We start from the raw sequence: 18,464 nt of genomic DNA on the forward strand, positions 1-18,464 counted from the left end.
CTAGCTGGATCCAACTAGGACTCTTTCGTTCTCCCTTTCACGCGGCCGCCAGAAAGCGAGTGAGCGAGAGAGCGCACTCCACAAAGAGTTGCCGACAAAACTACCTAACTATTTTGCTGTGCAGAGATCCAGCTATCTCGCCCTCCATCTGTCTAGCGTTGAAGCTATCTAGCAATGCAGCTATTTAGCTATGTAGAGAGCTAACACGCTCTCTGGCTGACTTTCCCGCTGGCTATCAATCTACATAACTTGATATCCAGCTATCTAGCTGTCATGCTAACTGGTAAAGCAGCTTTCCGCCTATTTACGGATCCTGCAACCTATCAATTTGACTATCCATCCAGCTGTCCAGCTATATAGTTAACAGGCTAAATACCTATCTTTCTAACTAGCTAGCATGCTATCTATCTCTCTATCGAGCTAGCCACCTAGCTATGCACACTTCTAACTATTTACCTAGCTAGCTATCTTACTCTCTAGCTAGCTATATATTTAGATATCTCCCCAGTTATCTACTCAGTTGGCTAGCAATCCAACTATCCAGCTATCCAGCTATATAGCTAGCAGGCTAGCTAGCTATCCAGTGATCTAATTACGGAGCTATCTATCCATTTGTCTCTGTAACAATCAATCTAGCTATTTATTTCTTAATCTGGCCATTTAGCGATTTACATATCTCCTATTGCTATTCAACTACCTAGCTATTTAGCCATGTAGTTATCTATCTAGCTAGCTGCATATATATCTAGCTATCTAACTATGTAGCCAGCTGGCCAACAAGCTTTCTAGCCATCTACCCATCAAGCCATCTAGTTATCTGACCACCCACCCATCTGGCGTTATTCAGCTCGCCATCTACCCAGCCAGCCAGACAGCTTCCCAGCTGGCCAATTAGTCAAGTAGCCAACTAGCCTTTCATCCGTCTAGCCAGATAGCCATTTAGGCATCTAGTCATCGAGTCATCTCTCTCTCTCTCCCTCTCCCTCTCCCTCTCCCTCTCCCTCTCCCTCTCCCTCTCCCTCTCCCTCTCCCTCTCCCTCTCCCTCTCCCTCTCCCTCTCCCTCTCCCTCTCCCTCTCCCTCTCCCTCTCCCTCTCCCTCTCCCTCTCCCTCTCCCTCTCCGTTTAGATCGCATGTAAAACAAAGTTATTCTTGCGCCTCGACACACGTGACAATAATGAACGTGAAACTGAAGCCTAAATCTCAATCCACCTTTCAACTTAATTGTTTACACCTTTACAAACCAAGGAGGCTTCATAGTTAATGGAAGCATTGTATCCTTTCCCTCAGAAAAGCTACCAGCATCCACAAAGACTCTTCACACCCCTGCAACAGTCTGCTCGAACTTCTACCATCGGGCAGACGATACAAGGCCTTCTACGCCCGCACCTCCAGACTCAGGAACAGCTTCATCCCCAGGGCCATAGCTGCCATGAACCGGTCCTGCTGAGCCGGATGGTCACATCGCACAGTGATCCGGCACAGATCTACTTACACTTTATTCTGTCTTAAAACTGTTACAATTTGTTTCGTTGGGTTGTTGTTGTATAAATTAATTAAATTATTGCATCGTATGGGAGGCGCATTCCCAATCTCGTTGTACCCCTGTACAATGATAATAAAGATATATTGTATTGTATTGTATTTACCTTTGCATATCGGCACAGTTTAATACGAATTTTACATCGGGTTCAAAAAAGGATTGGTGTTCCAACCGATATCTCGTTCACCAAATGCAAAGATGTAGCTCCCAGAAGAACGGTGGACTGGAATTATGCAAGGTGGCTTGAGAAAAGATTGTTAGTTATTCCAAATACCCGGACAAGTCTGGGTTTGGTGGAAATTATAAAACTACATGCAGAAAAACATTCTGTGTATTTTTCATTCTGTATCAAAACACACGCTGATACCGGGTTGCGGGCCGTAGTAATTCTCCGGCATCTGAAATACAAGAGGAGGCCAGGATATACTCAGATGTCAGAAGACATCCGCGGAGAGAAGGAATATGTGTTATGTTAGAAGTTAATGATCTCATCAAAACTCCGATATTGACGAACAACATGCAGTGTGGTATCAATTTTCAAACTCAAAGCAACATCGGTGCTGCTCGTCGGCCCACCTGGACATTGTTGCAGAATCAGTTCCTGCTCAACATTTATTGCACAACAGCGACCTAATTATTTCTTGCTACTGTCTCATAGGCATCTGTATTTCCAAACGCTCTGGCTGTAGAACACTTGACAACTAACTCCTTCCACTGCTTGTCCCATGTACCCAGCACCGTTGGAGTTTAAATTCCTTCCTTCCTTCAGTTTATTTTAAATCTTGCTACTTTGACGTGGAGCAATCACATTGAAGCGACACACTAGAAGGCACACAAACGAAAACAAAAAGACATGTGTTATGTCCCCTGTTACTCTTGTCAAAATACGGTGACAGAATAAAGGGGAGGCCATTTAAAACTGAGGTGAGAAGAAACTTATTCACCCAGAGTTGTGAACTTGTGGATTTCTCTGCCACAGAAGACAGTGGCGGTCAATTCACTTTGGTGAATTTGAAAGAGAGTTAGATAGAGCTCTAGGGGCTAGTGGAATCAAGGGATATGGGGAGAAGGCAGGCACAGGTTACTGATTGTGGATGATGAGCCATGATCACAATGAACGGCGGTGCTGGATCGAAGGGCCAAATGTCCTCCTCCTGCACCTATTTTCAATGTTTCTTTTAAAAAAAAAAAAATTTAAGTCGATGTTCATACCACTGGGCTGCAAGCTGCCCAGGCCCCTCCCATTCCCAGTCTGACCTTTCTGCCATGGGCCTCCTCCAGTGCCATAGTGAGGCCCACCGGAAATTGGAGGAACAGCACCTCATATTTTGCTTTTATACCCCTTGACATCAGTCTGAAGAAGGGTCTCGACCCAAAACGTCACCCATTCCTTCTCTCCTGAGATGCTGCCTGACCTGCTGAGTTACTCCAGCACTTTGTGAATAAATACCTTCGATCTGTACCAGCATCTGCAGTTATTTTCTTATGCTAACTTTCACTGGTGTATCTTTAGTAATTGTTAGATCATCTGAGAGCATGTACCGAGCAAATTTCATTACCTTCCAACCTCTTATCACCATTTTCACCCTCTCATATAAAAAAACTAATAGTTCTCTACTAATCACAATCTGGACGGGAAAAAGTAGTGCCTCACATTTTGCTTGGGCAGCTTGCAACCCAGCAGCATGAGTGTTGAAGACACACACACAATGCTGGAGTAACTCAGCAGGGCAGGCAGCATCTCTGGAGAGAAAGAATGGGTGACGTTTCGGGTCGGGACCCTTCTTCCGACTGCAGACCCTTCAGACCCAGTCTGAGTTACTCCAGCTTTTTGTGTCTATCTTCGGTTTTAATCAGCGTCTGCAGTTCCTTCCTACCCAAGCATGAGTATTTATTCACAAAATGCTGGAGTAACTCAGCAGGTCAGGCAGCATCTCAGGAGGGAAGGAATGGGTGACGTTTCAGGTCGAGACCCTTCTTCAGACTGATGTCAGGGGGGCGGGACAAAGAAAGGATATAGGTGGAGACAGGAAGACAGTGGGAGATCTGGGAAGGGGGAGGGGAAGAGAGGGACAGAGGAACTATCTAAAGTTGGAGAAGTCGATGTTCATACCACTGGGCTGTAAGCTGCCCAGGCGAAATATGAGGTGCTGTTCCTCCAATTTCCGGTGGGCCTCACTATGGCACTGGAGGAGGTCCATGACAGAAAGGTCAGACTGGGAATGGGAGGGGGAGTTGAAGTGCTCAGCCACCGGGAGATCAGATTGGTTAATGCGGACCGAGCGCGGGTGTTGAGCGAAGCAATCGCCGAGCCTGCGTTTGGTTTAGGTTAATGCGGACCGAGCGCAGGTGTTGAGCGAAGCGATCTCTAACTTCAAGTAGCCCTTGCTTTCCCTCTCTCTCCATCCGTCCCCCATCCTAATTCTCCGACCAGTCTGACTGTCCTGATTAAATTTTATCTTTGTATGTTTCCCCCAGCTAATTTGAGGAAGGACATTCTTGCTATTGAGGCAGTGCAGCGTAGGTTCACCAGGTTAAACCCCGGGATGGCGGGACTGTCGTATGAGGAAAGATTGGAAAGACTGGGCTTGTACTTACTGGAATTTAGAAGGATGAGAGGGGATCTTCTAGAGGCGTATAAAATTATGAAAGGACTGGACAAGCTAGATGCAGGAAAAAAGTTCCCAAGTCCCAGCAACATCGACGACTGCATTGGTGCTACCTCTTGCACCCATGCAGAACTCACTGACTTCATACACTTCACCTCCAATTTCCATCCTGCCCTTAAATATACCTGGACTATCTCTGACATCTCCCTCCCGTTTCTGGACCTCACCATCTCCATCACAGGAGACAGACTAGTGACGGACATTTACTACAAACCCACCGACTCGCACAGCTATCTGGACTACACTTCTTCCCACCCGGTCCCCTGCAAAAAGTCTATCCCCTACTCCCAATTCCTCCGTCTACGCCGCATCTGCGCCCGGGATGAGGTGTTTCACACTAGGGCTTCCGAGATGTCCTCGTTCTTCAGAAAACGGGGCTTCCCCTCCTCCATTATAGATGAGGCTCTCACTAGGGTCTCTTCCACATCCCGCAGCTCCGCTCTTGCTCCCCCTACTCGCAACAAGGACAGGATCTCCCTCGTCCTCACCTTCCACTCCACCAGCCAGCGGATCCAACATATCATCCACCAACATTTCCGTCACCTACAACGGGACCCCACCACTGGCCATATCTTCCCATCCCCTCCCCTTTCTGTGTTCCGCAGAGACCGTTCCCTCCGTAACTCTCTGGTCCACTCGTCCCTTCCTACCCAAACCACCCCAACCCCGGGCACTTCCCCTCAACCGCACGAGATGCAACACCTGTCCCTTTACCTCCACCCTCAACTCCATCAAAGGACCCAAACAGTCTTTCCAGGTGAGACAGAGGTTCACTTGCACCTCCTCCAACCTCATCTATTGCATCCGCTGCTCTAGATGTCAACTTATTTATATCGGCGAAACCAAGTGCAGGCTCACTGAACACCTGCGCTCGGTCCGCATTAACAAAACTGATCTCCCGGTGGCCCAGCACTTTAACTCCCCCTCCCATTCCCAGTCTGACCTCTCTGTCATGGGCCTCCTCCAGTGCCATAGTGAGGCCCGCCGGAAATTGGAGGAGCAGCACCTCATATTTCGCCTGGGCAGTTTGCAGCCCGGTGGTATGAACGTCGACTTCTCCAACTTCAGATAGTTCCTCTGTCCCTCTCTTCCCCTCCTCCTTCCCAGATCTCCCTCTATCTTCCTGTCTCCACCTATATCCTTCCTGTGTCCCGCCCCCCTGACATCAGTCTGAAGAAGGGTCTCGACCCGAAACGTCACCCATTCCTTCTCTCCCGAGATGCTGCCTGACCTGCTGAGTTACTCCAGCATTTTGTGAATAAAAAAAGTTCCCAATGTTGGGGGAGTCCAGAACCAGGGGCCACAGTCTAAGAATAAAGGGGAGGACATTTAAAACTCAGCCATGATCACAATGAATGGCGGTGCTGGCTGGAAGGGCCAAATGGCCTCCTCCTGCACCTATTTTCTATGTTTCTGCATTTTCCTTTTCCTTCATTCCCTTTGATTTTCGTTTTCACACCTCCCATATCTCCATGTCCCCCTCTCCCCCTGACTCTCAGTCTGAAGAAGGGTCTCAACCCAAAACGTTACCCATTCCTTCTCTCCAGAGATGCTGCCTGTCCCACTGAGTTACTCCAGCATTTCGTGTCTATCTTCAATTGCATCTGATTGATAAGAACTTTCCATGTAGGGCGTCGGGGGATCAAACGCCCCTGCAATCATTGCACAAGCTGAGGTTCTCCGAGCACCTCATAATGTGCTATATAGTATGTCTTTGCTGGTCGTAACATGCTTTCTCTTTATTGCCACATCAATTCTACAGCCCAATACTTCAGTGGTAAGTTATTTCCAGATACATTGGTTTTGATTTGCCATATCTCATTGCACAAGTTTTCTGATAAAAATGTCTACATAATCTACTTAAGAGGTGGCGCGGTGACACAGTGGTAGAGTTGCTGCCTTATATAGATACATAGAAAATAGGTGCAGGAGGAGAGGCCATTCAGCCCTTCGAGGCAGCGCCACAATTCAATGAGATCACGGCTGATCATCCAAAATCGGTACCCCGTTCCTGCTTTCTCCCCACATCCCTTGATTCAGGTTTACTAGGTTAATTCCCGGAATGGCAGGACTGTCGTATGTTGAAAGACTGGAGCGACTAGGCTTGTATACACTGGAATTTAGAAGGATGAGAGGGGATCTTATCGAAACGTATAAGATTATTAAGGGGTTGGACACGTTAGAGGCAGGAAACATGTTCCCAATGTTGGGGGAGTCCAGAACCAGGGGCCACAGTTTAAGAATAAGGGGTAGGCCTTATTTAGAACGGAGATGAGGAAAAACTTTTTCAGTCAGAGAGTTGTGAATCTGTGGAATTCTCTGCCTCAGAAGGCAGTGGAGGCCAATTCTCTGAATGCATTCAAGAGAGAGCTAGATAGACCTCTTAAGGATAACGGAGTCAGGGGGTATGGGGAGAAGGCAGGAACGGGGTACTGATTGAGAATGATCAGCCATGATCACATTGAATGGTGGTGCTGGCTCGAAGGGCCGAATGGCCTCCTCCTGCAGCTATTGTCTATTGATTCAGTTAGCCCTAAAAACTGCACCAGAGACCTGGGTTCGATCCTGACTACGGGTGCTATCTGTACATAGTTTGAATGTTTTCCCCGTGACCACGTGGGTTTTCTCCGGGTGCTCCGGTTTCCTCCCACACTCTTGACTACGGGTGCTTGTTTGTGTGTTAACTTAAAGTGACGGCGCGTTCAGAACAACGTTGGTGCCCATTCACCTCGGTGTCAGTCACTTTGGACTGAGGCATCATCCAGAAATTGGGAGTGGATGTGAATATCGAACCAGTGTGACCAACGTGTGATCAATAAGTAGTGTAAGAAAATAACTGCAGATGCTGGTACAAATCATATCATATAATATCATATATATACAGCCGGAAACAGGCCTTTTCGGCCCTCCAAGTCCGTGCCGCCCAGCGATCCCCGTACATTAACACTATCCTACACCCACTAGGGACAATTTTTACATTTATCCAGCCAATTAACCTACATACCTGTACGTCTTTGGAGTGTGGGAGGAAACCGAAGATCTCGGAGAAAACCCACGCAGGTCACGGGGAGAACGTACAAACTCCTTACAGTGCAGCACACGTAGTCAGGATCGAACCTGAGTCTCCGGCGCTGCATTCGCTGTAAAGCAGCAACTCTACCGCTGCGCTACCGTGCCGCCCTATTCGAAAGTATTTATTCACAAAATGCTGGAGTAACTCAGCGGGTCAGGCAGCATCTCGGGTAAGAAGGAATGGAATGTCAGTCTGGGGAAGGGTCTCGACCCGAAACGTCACCCATTCCTTCTCTCCTGAGATGCTGCCCGACCCGCTGAGTTACTCCAGCATTTTGTGAATAAATAACGTGTGATCAATGGTCGGCATGGACTCAGTCAATAGTCAATAGTCAATTTATTTGTCACATACACATAAACATAGACATAGAAACATAGAAAATAGGTGCAGGAGTAGGCCATTCTGCCCTTCGAGCCTGCACCGCCATTCAATATGATCGTGGCTGATCATCCAACTCAGTATCCCGTACCTGCCTTCTCTCCATACCCCCTGATCCCTTTAGCCACAAGGACCACATCTATCTCAATCTTAAATATAGCCAATTAACTGGCCTCAACTACCTTCTGTGGCAGAGAATTCCACAGATTTACCACTCTGTGTGAAAAAAAACCTTCTCATCTCGGTCCTAAAAGACTTCCCTTTATCCTTAAACTGTGACCCCCTTGTTCTGGACTTCCCCAACATCGGGAACAATCTTCCTGCATCTAGCCTGTCCAACCCCTTAAGAATTTTGTAAGTTTCTATAAGATCTATAAAATCTTAAAATCTATAAGTTCTATAAAATGCGCAGCGAAATGAAAAATTACCCACAGTCCAACAATAAAACCAATAAAAATAAGCAATAACACACACACACAATCATAAACCACAGTGGACCGAAAGGGCCTGTTTCCATACTGTACCTTTCAAATAATCAATCAGTCGCTCTGCCATTGGCACCTCGAGCTGCCCCATCCTAATCTTGCGTGTTCCTCCCCCACCGTCTCTCTTTAGAGTCATCTAGTGGTACAGCGTGGAGACCGGCCCTTTGGCCCAACCTGCCCAGCTACATTAGTCCCACCTGCCCGGGTTTGGCCAATATCTCTCTAAACCTGTCCTATCCCTGTACTGTCTAACTGTTTCTTAAACGTTGGCTCAACAATCTCCTCTGGCAGCTCGTTCCATACACCCACCACCCTCTGTGTGAAAAAGTTACCCCTCAGATTCCCATTAAATCTTTTCCCCTTCACCTTAAACCCATGTCCTCTGGTTCTCGATTCCCCTACTCTGGGCAAGAGACTCTGTGCGTCTACCCGGTCTATTCCTCTCATGATTTATACACCTCTATAAGGTCACCCCTCGCCCTCTTTGCTTGCTCAGTCTTTTCAGAAGGAAATATTGAAGCGGAAACTACTTGGAAGTCAGACTAGGTAAACAAAGTGAGTTTTTATTCACAAAATGCTGGAGTAACTCAGCAGGTCAGGCAGCATCTCGGGAGAGAAGGAATGGGTGACGTTTCGGGTCGAGACCCTTCTTTTTTACAGTATTCGACATGTTTCACGGTCACCATGACTGATTATGGATGATTTCAGTAGCAATATATTTTTCTCTGGACTTCAATTATCTTCCACATTGGAGATAGAAGCAATGAAGCTATTGCTAATTATAACCTGTCTTATCTGCTGGCATGTGTGCTCCCCTCCCATTGCTGTGTGCAAACAGCGCTGTGGAATCATATCAGCCAGCTCTTTGAAAAGCATATCCAATTAGTCTCATTCCTCTGGCCCTTCCCCATAATCGCCAATATTCCCCTCCCCCTCCCCCTTCCCCTTCCAGTGCATATCCAATTCTATTTGGAAAGTCATTCTTGAATCTGTTTCCCTCCTCCCCCCCCCACCAGCATGCAGGTACAGCAGGCAGTGAAGAAAGCCAATGGAATGTTGGCCTTCATAACAAGAGGAGTTGAGTATAGGAGCAAAGAGGTCCTTCTGCAGTTGTACAGGGCCCTAGTGAGACCGCACCTGGAGTACTGTGTGCAGTTGTACAGGGCCCTAGTGAGACCGCACCTGGAGTACTGTGTGCAGTTTTGATCTTCAAATTTGAGGAAGGATATTCTTGCTATTGAGGGCGTGCAGCGTAGGTTTACTAGGTTAATTCCCGGAATGGCAGGACTGTCATATGTTGAAAGACTGGAGCGACTAGGCTTGTATACACTGGAATTTAGAAGGATGAGAGGGGATCTTATCGAAACGTATAAGATTATTAAGGGGTTGGACATGTTAGAGGCAGGAAACATGTTCCCAATGTTGGGGGAGTCCAGAACAAGGGGCCACAGTTTAAGAATAAGGGGTCGGCCATTTAGAACGGAGATGAGGAAAAACTTTTTCGGTCAGAGAGTTGTGAATCTGTGGAATTCTCTGCCTCAGAAGGCAGTGGAGGCCAATTCTCTGAATGCTTTCAAGAGAGAGCTAGATTGAGCTCTTAAGGATAGTGGAGTCAGGGGGTATGGGGAGAAGGCAGGAACGGAGTACCGATTGAGAATGATCAGCCATGATCACATTGAATGGCGGTGCGTACAGGTTCGAAGGGCCGAATGGCCTCCTCCTGCACCTATTGTCTGTTGTCTACCCCCGTACTTTATAAAGAGCAGTGCAACACCCCAGTTGCATGGCAGCGCAGCGGGTAGAGCTGCTGCCCCACCGCGCCGGAGACCCGGGTTTGATCCTGACCAGGGGCGCTGTCTGTACAGAGTTTGCACGTTCACCCCGTGACCTGCATGGGTTTTCTCCGGGTGCTCCGGTTTCCTCCCGCACTCCAGAGACACAAATTTGTTTTAGGTTATTGACTTCTGTAAAAATTGTAAAGTGTCCCTAATATGTAGGATGGTGCTAGTGAATGGGGTAATCGGTGGTTAGAGCAGTATCGGTGGGGCAAAGGGCCTGTTTCCACACTGTATCTCTAAAATCTAAAGACTAAAGGATAAGTTTAGAGGGATGCAGGGCAGACAGATGGGACTAGTATAGATTGTCCATGTTGTTCGGCATGGGCAAGTTGGGTCGAAGGGCCTGTTTCCACGCCTTATTTAGGGTTTTTTTATTTAGAGATACAGCGCGGAAACAGGCCCTTCGGCCCACCGGGTCCGCACCGCCTGGCGATCCACGCACACTAACACTATCCTACACATACCAGGGACAATTTTTACATTTATCAAGCCAATGAACCTACAAACCTGCACGTCTTTGGAGTGTGGGAGGAAACCAAAGATTTTGGAGAAAACCCCACGGGGAGAAGGTACAAACTCCGCACAGACAGCGCCCGTAGTCGGGATGGAACGTGGGTCTCCGGCGCTGCATTCGCTGTAAGGCAGCAACTCTACTGCCGCGCTATCTCTAAAGCCAAAAGTAAACTCCAAAGTCTAAATGACAAGTTTTCCTTCCCTAATGGCATAAAATCCAGCCGCTCAAAGCCCTCCATTTGTCTTTCCGTGTGTTAAGTGGCCAGTTTTTGACACTGTGGCAACTGAGAGCCTGGCGTCAAATGTTTCTTCCCAGGGTGAAAGCGTGTGTGTGAAACCCTGGGTTGCTCCTCTGCTGTGCGAGGTGTTATTTATAGAATAAAACTGACAAGAGGTAGGCTGGCCTCCCTCTCGGCTGTGGAGTGTTGCATGTGGAGGAGGAGCAGATGTTTACCTTTTAAGTGCGATGAATGAAAAGCAAATGCTTTGGCAGTGTGGGAGATTGGCGTTCACTGTTCTAGATCTTGATCAGCCCTACGGCACAGAACTCTTGCTCTCCGATCTAATCTCTTTTTAAATGTTTTACTCACTCCCATTCCAAAGCTTTGATCCGAAACGTCACCCACTCCTTCTCTCCCGAGATGCTGCCTGACCCGCTGAGTTACTCCAGCGTTTTTGTGTGCCTTCGACTTAAACCAGCTTCTGCAGTTTTATTTTTCCTAGTAACATGTGCTTAAGTCAGAGGTTTGACAGTTTATGCCTTAAAGTAAAAATTAATTCGGGGGTAAAATTCTGGACTGAAGGAATCCATCCGTTTATTAAATTCAAAAGATTCATTTACCTTTGAATGAGGAAACCTCTCTCCTTAGCCTGGTCTATTTGTGATCCCAGACTTGGTGCTTAATAAGTAATTAGACCTTAAGACACAGGGGAAGAATTAGGCCATTCAGCCCATCGTGTCTGCTCTGCCATTCAATCATGGCTGATCAATCTTCTCCCCTCCTCAACCCCATTCTCCTGCCTTCTTCCCGTGACCTTTGGCTCCCTTCCTAATCAAGAACGTGCCAATCTCCGATTTAGAAATAACCTATGACTTAGCCTCCACCACCGTCTGTAGCAATGGATTCCACATTCACCACACTCTGGCAAAGAAACTCCTCCGCTTCTCCATTCTAAATGTACGTCCTTTTATTCTGAGGCTGTGCTCAGCAGTCCTAGACGAACCCACATCCGGAAACAAGGCACGTGTGCTATTGCCTTGCCATTAGATAATAGGCAATAGGTGCAGGAGGAGGCCATTCAGGCCTTCGAGCCTGTACGCACCGCCATTCAATGTGATCATGGCTGATCATTCTCAATCAGTACCCCGTTCCTGCCTTCTCCCCATACCCCCCTGACTCCGCTATCCTTAAGAGCTCTCTCTTGAATGCATTCAGAGAATTGGCCTCCACTGCCTTCTGAGGCAGAGAATTCCACAGATTTACAACTCTCTGACTGAAAACGTTTTTCCTCATCTCCGTTCTAAATGGCCTACCCCTTATTCTTAAACTGTGGCCCCTTGTTCTGGACTCCCCCAACATTGGGAACATGTTTCCTGCCTCTAACGTGTCCAACCCCTTAATAATCTTATACGTTTTGATAAGATCTCCTCTCATCCTTCTAAATTCCAGTGTATACAAGCCTAGTCGCTCCAGTCTTTCAACATATGACAGTCCCGCCATTCCGGGAATTAACCTAGTAAACCTACGCTGCACGCCCTCAATAGCAAGAATATCCTTCCTCAAATTTGGAGACCAAAACTGCACACAGTACTCCAGGTGCGGTCTCACTAGGGCCCTGTACAACTGCAGAAGGACCTCGTTGCTCCTATACTCAACTCCTCTTGTTATGAAGGCCAACATTCCATTAACACGCATGCCCACATTCCAAAGATGTGCAGACTTTCGTAAAAAATTGTAAATTGTTCCTAGTGTTTAGGACAGTGCTGGTACACGGGGATTGTTGGTGGGCGCAGACTCCATGGGCCTATTTCCACTCTATGTCCCTAAACTGAGGGTCTGAAGAAGGGCCCGACCCGGAATGTCACATTCCTTCTCTCCAGAGATGCTGCCTGTCCCGCTGAGTTACTCCAGGTTTTGGTGTCTGTCTAAACTAAGCTAAAGATGTTCCTCCTTGTCTCCGTTGTAAAGGTACGTCCTTTTATTCTGAGTCTGTGTCCTCCAGTTGAGGACTCTGCCACTCGAGGAAACAAGGCCAGGGGTACTATCGCCCTGTCGTTAACACATACGCCCTCATTTTTTTGGTTTTAATGGGTTGTGGCTGAAACTTCTGCATCCTTTGGTTGACTTGCTATGAGTTTAAAGTAAAAGAAATAGTGCACGCTGCTAGTGATGCTAACAAGGGAGATGTTGGTGTTCACGTTAGTGCCGCTGTGATCAGCCAAAACATTATGACCACTGACAGGCCAAGTGAATAACATTGATTATCTTGTTACAATGGCACCTGTCAAGGGGTGGGATATATTAGGTAGCAAGTGAACAGTCAGTTCTTGAAGTTGATGTGTTGGATGCAGGAGAAATGGGCAGGAGTAAAGACCTGACAAGGGCCAAATTGTTATGGCCAGACGACTGGGTCAGAGCATCTCTGAAACGGCAAGGCTTGTGGGGTGCACCCGGTCAGCAGTGGTGAGTACCGACCGACAGTGGTCCGAGGAGGGCAAAACCCACAAACCGGCGACAGACAGGGGGTGGCACGGTGGCGCAGCGGTAGAGTTGCTGCCTTACAGTGAACGCAGCGCCGGAGACTCAGGTTCGATCCTGACTATGGGCGCCGTCTGTACGGAGTTTGTACGTTCTCCCCGTGACTTGCGTGGGTTTTCTCCGAGATCTTCGGTTTCCTCCCACACTCCAAAGACGTACAGGTTTGTAGGTTAATTGACTGGGTGAATGTAAAAAAAAATTGTCCCTAGTGTGTGTAGGATAGTGTTAGTGTGCGGGGATCGCTGGGCGGCGCGGACTCGGTGGGCCGAAGGGCCTGTTTCCGCGCTGTATCTCTAAATCTAAAAATCTAAAATCTAAAAAAATGTTGGGCGCCCAAGGCTCATCGATGCGCGAGGGCAATGAAGGCTATCCCGTCTGATCCGAACCGACAGAAGGTCGACTGTGGCACAAGTCACAGAAAATGTTAATGGTGGTCACGGGAGGAATGTGTCACAATACACAGTGCATCGCACCCTGCTGCGTATGGGGCTGCACACGGAGGACCAACAGCATATTAGGCAGGTGGGCGTGATGTTTTGGCTCATCAGGGCATAATGTTTTGGCTGATGTGTTAGTTGCTGTAGTGGACTGACCGGGTAGTTTTACGTTGGCATGGCTGAGTTGGCGGGTTTTGCGCGCGGTGACCGTGGTGCCTGACCGCCACCGTTCTCACTGCCGTCCCCACCTCCATCTTCTTTGTTCAGGAGTACAAGAGGAAGCAGCTGGAGGAGCAGAGGCAGTCTGAGCGGCTGCAGAGGCAACTGCAGCAGGAGCATGCGTTCCTCATGTCCCTACAGCAGCAGCAACAGCAGCAGCAGCTCCAGAAACAGCAGCAGCAGCAGCAACAGCAACAGCCTCAAGAGAAGAAGCAGCTCTATTACTACAACAAGAATGTGAATCCCACCGACAAGCCAGCCTGGGCGAAGGAGGTAATGCGTGCAACGTGTCCGTCTGAAGAGGGGCCTCGGCCCCAAACGTCACCTGTTCCTTGTCTCCAGAACTCCTCCTGACCCGCTGGGTTACTCCAGCTTATTTGTGTCCTATCTTCGGTGTGGACCCGCATCTGTGGTTCCTTCCTACGCGTGAAAAACCAAACTAAAGTTGGACCGATCGCATCTGCCTGCACGTAACCCCTATCCCTCCATTTCCTGCACTTCCACGCGCTTCTCCAAATGCCTCTGAAATGCCACTCTCATCATCTGCCTCTGCCAGTGCGTTTTCAGGCCCCCGCCACTCTTATAGACAATAGACAATAAGGGCAGGAGGAGGCCATTCGGCCCTTCGAGCCTCTACGCATCGCCATTCAATGTGATCATGGCTGATCATTCTCAATCAGTACCCCGTTCCTGCCTTCTCCCCGTACCCCCTGACTCCGCTATCCTTAAGAGCTCTATCTAGCTCTCTCTTGAATGCATTCAGAGAATTGGCCTCCACTGCCTTCTGAGGCAGAGAATTCCACAGATTCACAACTCTCTGACTGAAAAAGTTTTTCCTCATCTCAGTTCTAAATGGCCGACCCCTTATTCTTAAACTGTGTGTGGCCCCTTGTTCTGGACTCCCCCAACATTGGGAACATGTTTCCTGCCTCTAACGTGTCCAACCCCTTAATAATCTTATACGTTTCGATAAGATCCCCTCTCATCCTTCTAAATTCCAGTGTATACAAGCCTAGTCGCTCCAATCTTTCAACATATGACAGTCCCGCCATTCCGGGAATTAACCTAGTAAACCTACGCTGCACGCCCTCAATAGCAAGAATATGGGGAAAAAAACCTTACTCCACACATCTCCATTAAACATTCCTCAAAAACAGTGATTTAAGTTCTTGATTTCCCCCAAGAGCACCCCTTCCCCCCCCCCCCCCCCCCCACCCCTGCCCTCCAACTCTCTCAAAGTTATTAAAGCATTTCAAGACTAATGGTGAGGCACGGTGGCACAGCGGTACAGATGACGCCACACAGCGCCAGGGACCCAAGTTCAATCCTGACTACGGGTGCTGCCTGTACGGAGTTTGTACGTTCTCCCCGTGACCGCGTGGGTTTTCTCCGCGTGCTCTGGTTTCAAGGTCAGTTTATTGTCACATGTACCAGTTACGGTACGGTGACATTTGAGTTTCCTCCCACACTCCAAAGATGCACAGGTTTGTAGGTTTATTGGCTTCGATAAAGATTGTAAATTGTCCCTAGTTTGAAGAAGGGCCTCGACCCAAAGACGTACAGGTATGTAGGTTAATTGGCTGGGTAAATGTGAAAATTGTCCCTAGTGGGTGTAGGATAGTGTTAATGTGCGGGGATCACTGGGCGGCACGGACTTGGAGGGCCGAAAAGGCCTGTTTCCGGCTGTATATATATGATATGATATGATATGACCCAAAACATCACCCATTCCTTCTCTCCAATGATGCTGCCTGTCCCGCTGAGTTACTCCAGCATTTTGTGTCTACTTTTGATTTAAACCAGCACCTGCAGTTTTCTTCCCCACACATTGGTTTAGCCATAGCTGTCTAAAGACCAGCAACATATATGGTTTCTTAAGATAGACACACAATGCTGGAGTAACTCGGCGGGACAGGCAGCATCTCTGGAGAGAGGGAACGGGTGACGTTTTGGGTCTGAAGAAGGGTCTCGACCTGAAAAGTCACCTATTCCTTTTCTCCAGAGATCCGTGGGTCGCGCTGAGTTACTCCAGCATTTTGTGTCCATCTCCGGTTCCTACACCTACTGTTGCTTAATATCTGCTACAGGAACAACAGTTTTCTGTGCCTCAATGCCTTGGTTTGTACACTGTCATCCCTCTGCTCAAACGTCCATCCCCCTCATTGAAATTCTCATTTGCTCCATGGCCACATCTATAGTCCTTACCTAGTCTGACTTTGGTCAGACCCACTTGACCTTAACTGCCCTCTGATTATGTAGGAAAATAACTGCAGATGCTGGTACAAATCGAAGGTATTCACAAAAAGCTGGAGTAACTCAACGAGTCACGCACTATCCCTGGAGAGAAGGAATGGGTGACGTTTCGGGTCGAGACCCTTCTTCAGGCTGATGTCATGGGGGGCGGGACAAAGGAAGGATACAGGTGGAGACAGGAAGATAGAGGGAGATCTGGGAAGGGGGAGGGGAAGAGAGGGACAGGGGAACTATCTAAAGTTGGAGAAGTCAATGTTCATACCGCTGGGCTGCAAGCTGCCCAGGCGAAATATGAGGTGCTGTTCCTCCAATTTCCGGTGGGCCTCACTATGGCACTGGAGGAGGCCCATGACAGAAAGGTCAGACTGGGAGTGGGAGGAGGAGTTGAAGTGCTCAGCCACCGGGAGATCAGGTTGGTTAAGGCGGACTGAGCGAAGGTGTTGAGCGAAACGATCGCCGAGCCTGCGTTTGGTCTCGCCGATGTAGAGAAGTTGACATCTAGAGCAGCGGATGCAATAGATGAGGTTGGAGGAGGTGCAGGTGAACCTCTGTCTCACCTGGAAAGACTGTTTGGGTATTAAGTCAGTCAGTTTATTTTAGTTTAGAGAGATACAGCGCGGAAACAGGCCCATCGAGTCCGCGCCGACCAGCGATTTCCCCGTCCTCTATATCCTACGTGCTGGGGACAATTTACATTTACACCAAGCCAATTAACCTACAAACCTGCACGTCTTTGAAGCTCCTGGAGGAAAGGCTCCAGGCGGTCACGGTGGCGCAGCCGTAGAGTCGCTGCCTTACAGCGAATGCAGCGCCGGAGACCCGGGTTCCATCCCGACTACGGGCGCCGTCTGTACGGAGTTTGCACGTTCTCCCCGTGACCTGCGTGGGAGATCTTCGGTTTCCCCCCACGCTCCAAAGATGTGTGGGTTTGTAGGTTACTGTGGGAGGAGGCCAGAGCTTCCGGAGGCAACCCACGCGGTCACGAGGAGAACGTACAAACTCCGCACAGACAGCACCCGCAGTCAGGATGGAACCCGGGTCTCCGGTGCTATGAGGCAGCAACTCTACAGCTGTGGCACGAGGCAAATTAGTGCAGGGCAAATTAGATATGGACAGAAATGTCAGCCTTGATCACCGCCAACATCCTGTGAATACATTTATTTTTAAAGTCACGGGAAACATAATTTTCACAGTTGCAGATTTATACAGACACAAGGTCTTTGCTTGCTTAAGGCCACCATTAAAAGATAAAAGATCAGTAAAGCTCTGCAGAATTGAGTGTTCCTTATCCAGCCCCTCGGGTTAAAATATGTGAACAAGGCGTCAAAGAATTAAATGTGATTTAAAAAAAAGGAACTGCAGATGCTTGTTTGTATCCAAGATGGACGCAAAGTGCTGGAGTAACTCAGCAAGTCAGACAGCAGCTGTGGAGAAAATGAATAGTTGACGTTTTGAGCCGGGAGCTTTATTCAGACTGATGTCTTTTGTTGGTCTGAAGAAGGGTCTCGACCCGAAACGTCACCCATTCCTTCTCTCCTGAGATGCTGCCTGACCTGCTGAGTTACTCCAGCATTTTGTGAATAAATACTTTTGATTTGTACCAGCATCTGCAGTTATTTTCTTATATATCTTTTGTTGGTTTGACCCTTTGGTTCCTTGCTCTCCTTGCAAAGAATAGCATTGACTTTGCAGCGTAAAAGTAGACCGCTAGAGCCTTCTCTCACCTCTCCAGATCTATCAGAAACATCACCTGTCCTTTTTCTTCAGAGATGCTGCCTGATCCGCTGAGTTCCTCATAAGGTTATAAGCGATCGGAGAAGAATTAGGCCATTCGGCCCATCAAGTCCACTCCGCCATTCAATCGTGGCTGATCTATCTCTCCCTCCTAACTCCATTCTCCTGCCTTCTCCCCATAACCCCTGACACCCGCACTAATCAAGAATCTGTCTACCTCTGCCATAAAAATATCCACTGACTTGTGGCCTCCACAGCCGTCTGTGGCAATGAATCCCACAGATTCACCACCCTCTGACTAAAGAAATTCCTCCTCATCTCCTTCCTAAAGGAGTGTCCTTTAATTCTGAGGCTGTGCCCTCTGGTCCTAGACTCTCCCACTAGTGGAAACATCCTCTCCACATCCACTCTATCCAAGCCGCTCACTTCAGTAAGTTTCAATGAGGTGTCCCCCCCCCTCATCCTTCTAAACTCCAGCACTTTGTGCCTATCTTATGTTAAAGAATTAGTTGGCTGGCCTTAACGCTATGTCTGTATTGTCTACGAGGCATTAAAATGTCATCT

At 48.3% G+C, this 18,464-nt stretch overlaps 1 protein-coding gene across 1 annotated transcript in view; it reads left to right on the forward strand.

Annotated features, from left to right (window-relative positions):
- LOC144609310 (misshapen-like kinase 1) overlaps positions 1 to 18,464 on the forward strand; it is a 161,055-nt gene that overhangs the window by 93,729 nt on the left and 48,862 nt on the right. The window contains 1 exon segment of the mRNA XM_078427741.1: positions 13,962 to 14,186. Within this exon segment, the coding sequence (XP_078283867.1) occupies positions 13,962 to 14,186 (225 nt within the window).

Source organism: Rhinoraja longicauda, chromosome 34 (genome assembly GCF_053455715.1).
Source record: "Rhinoraja longicauda isolate Sanriku21f chromosome 34, sRhiLon1.1, whole genome shotgun sequence".
NCBI lineage: Eukaryota > Metazoa > Chordata > Chondrichthyes > Rajiformes > Arhynchobatidae > Rhinoraja > Rhinoraja longicauda.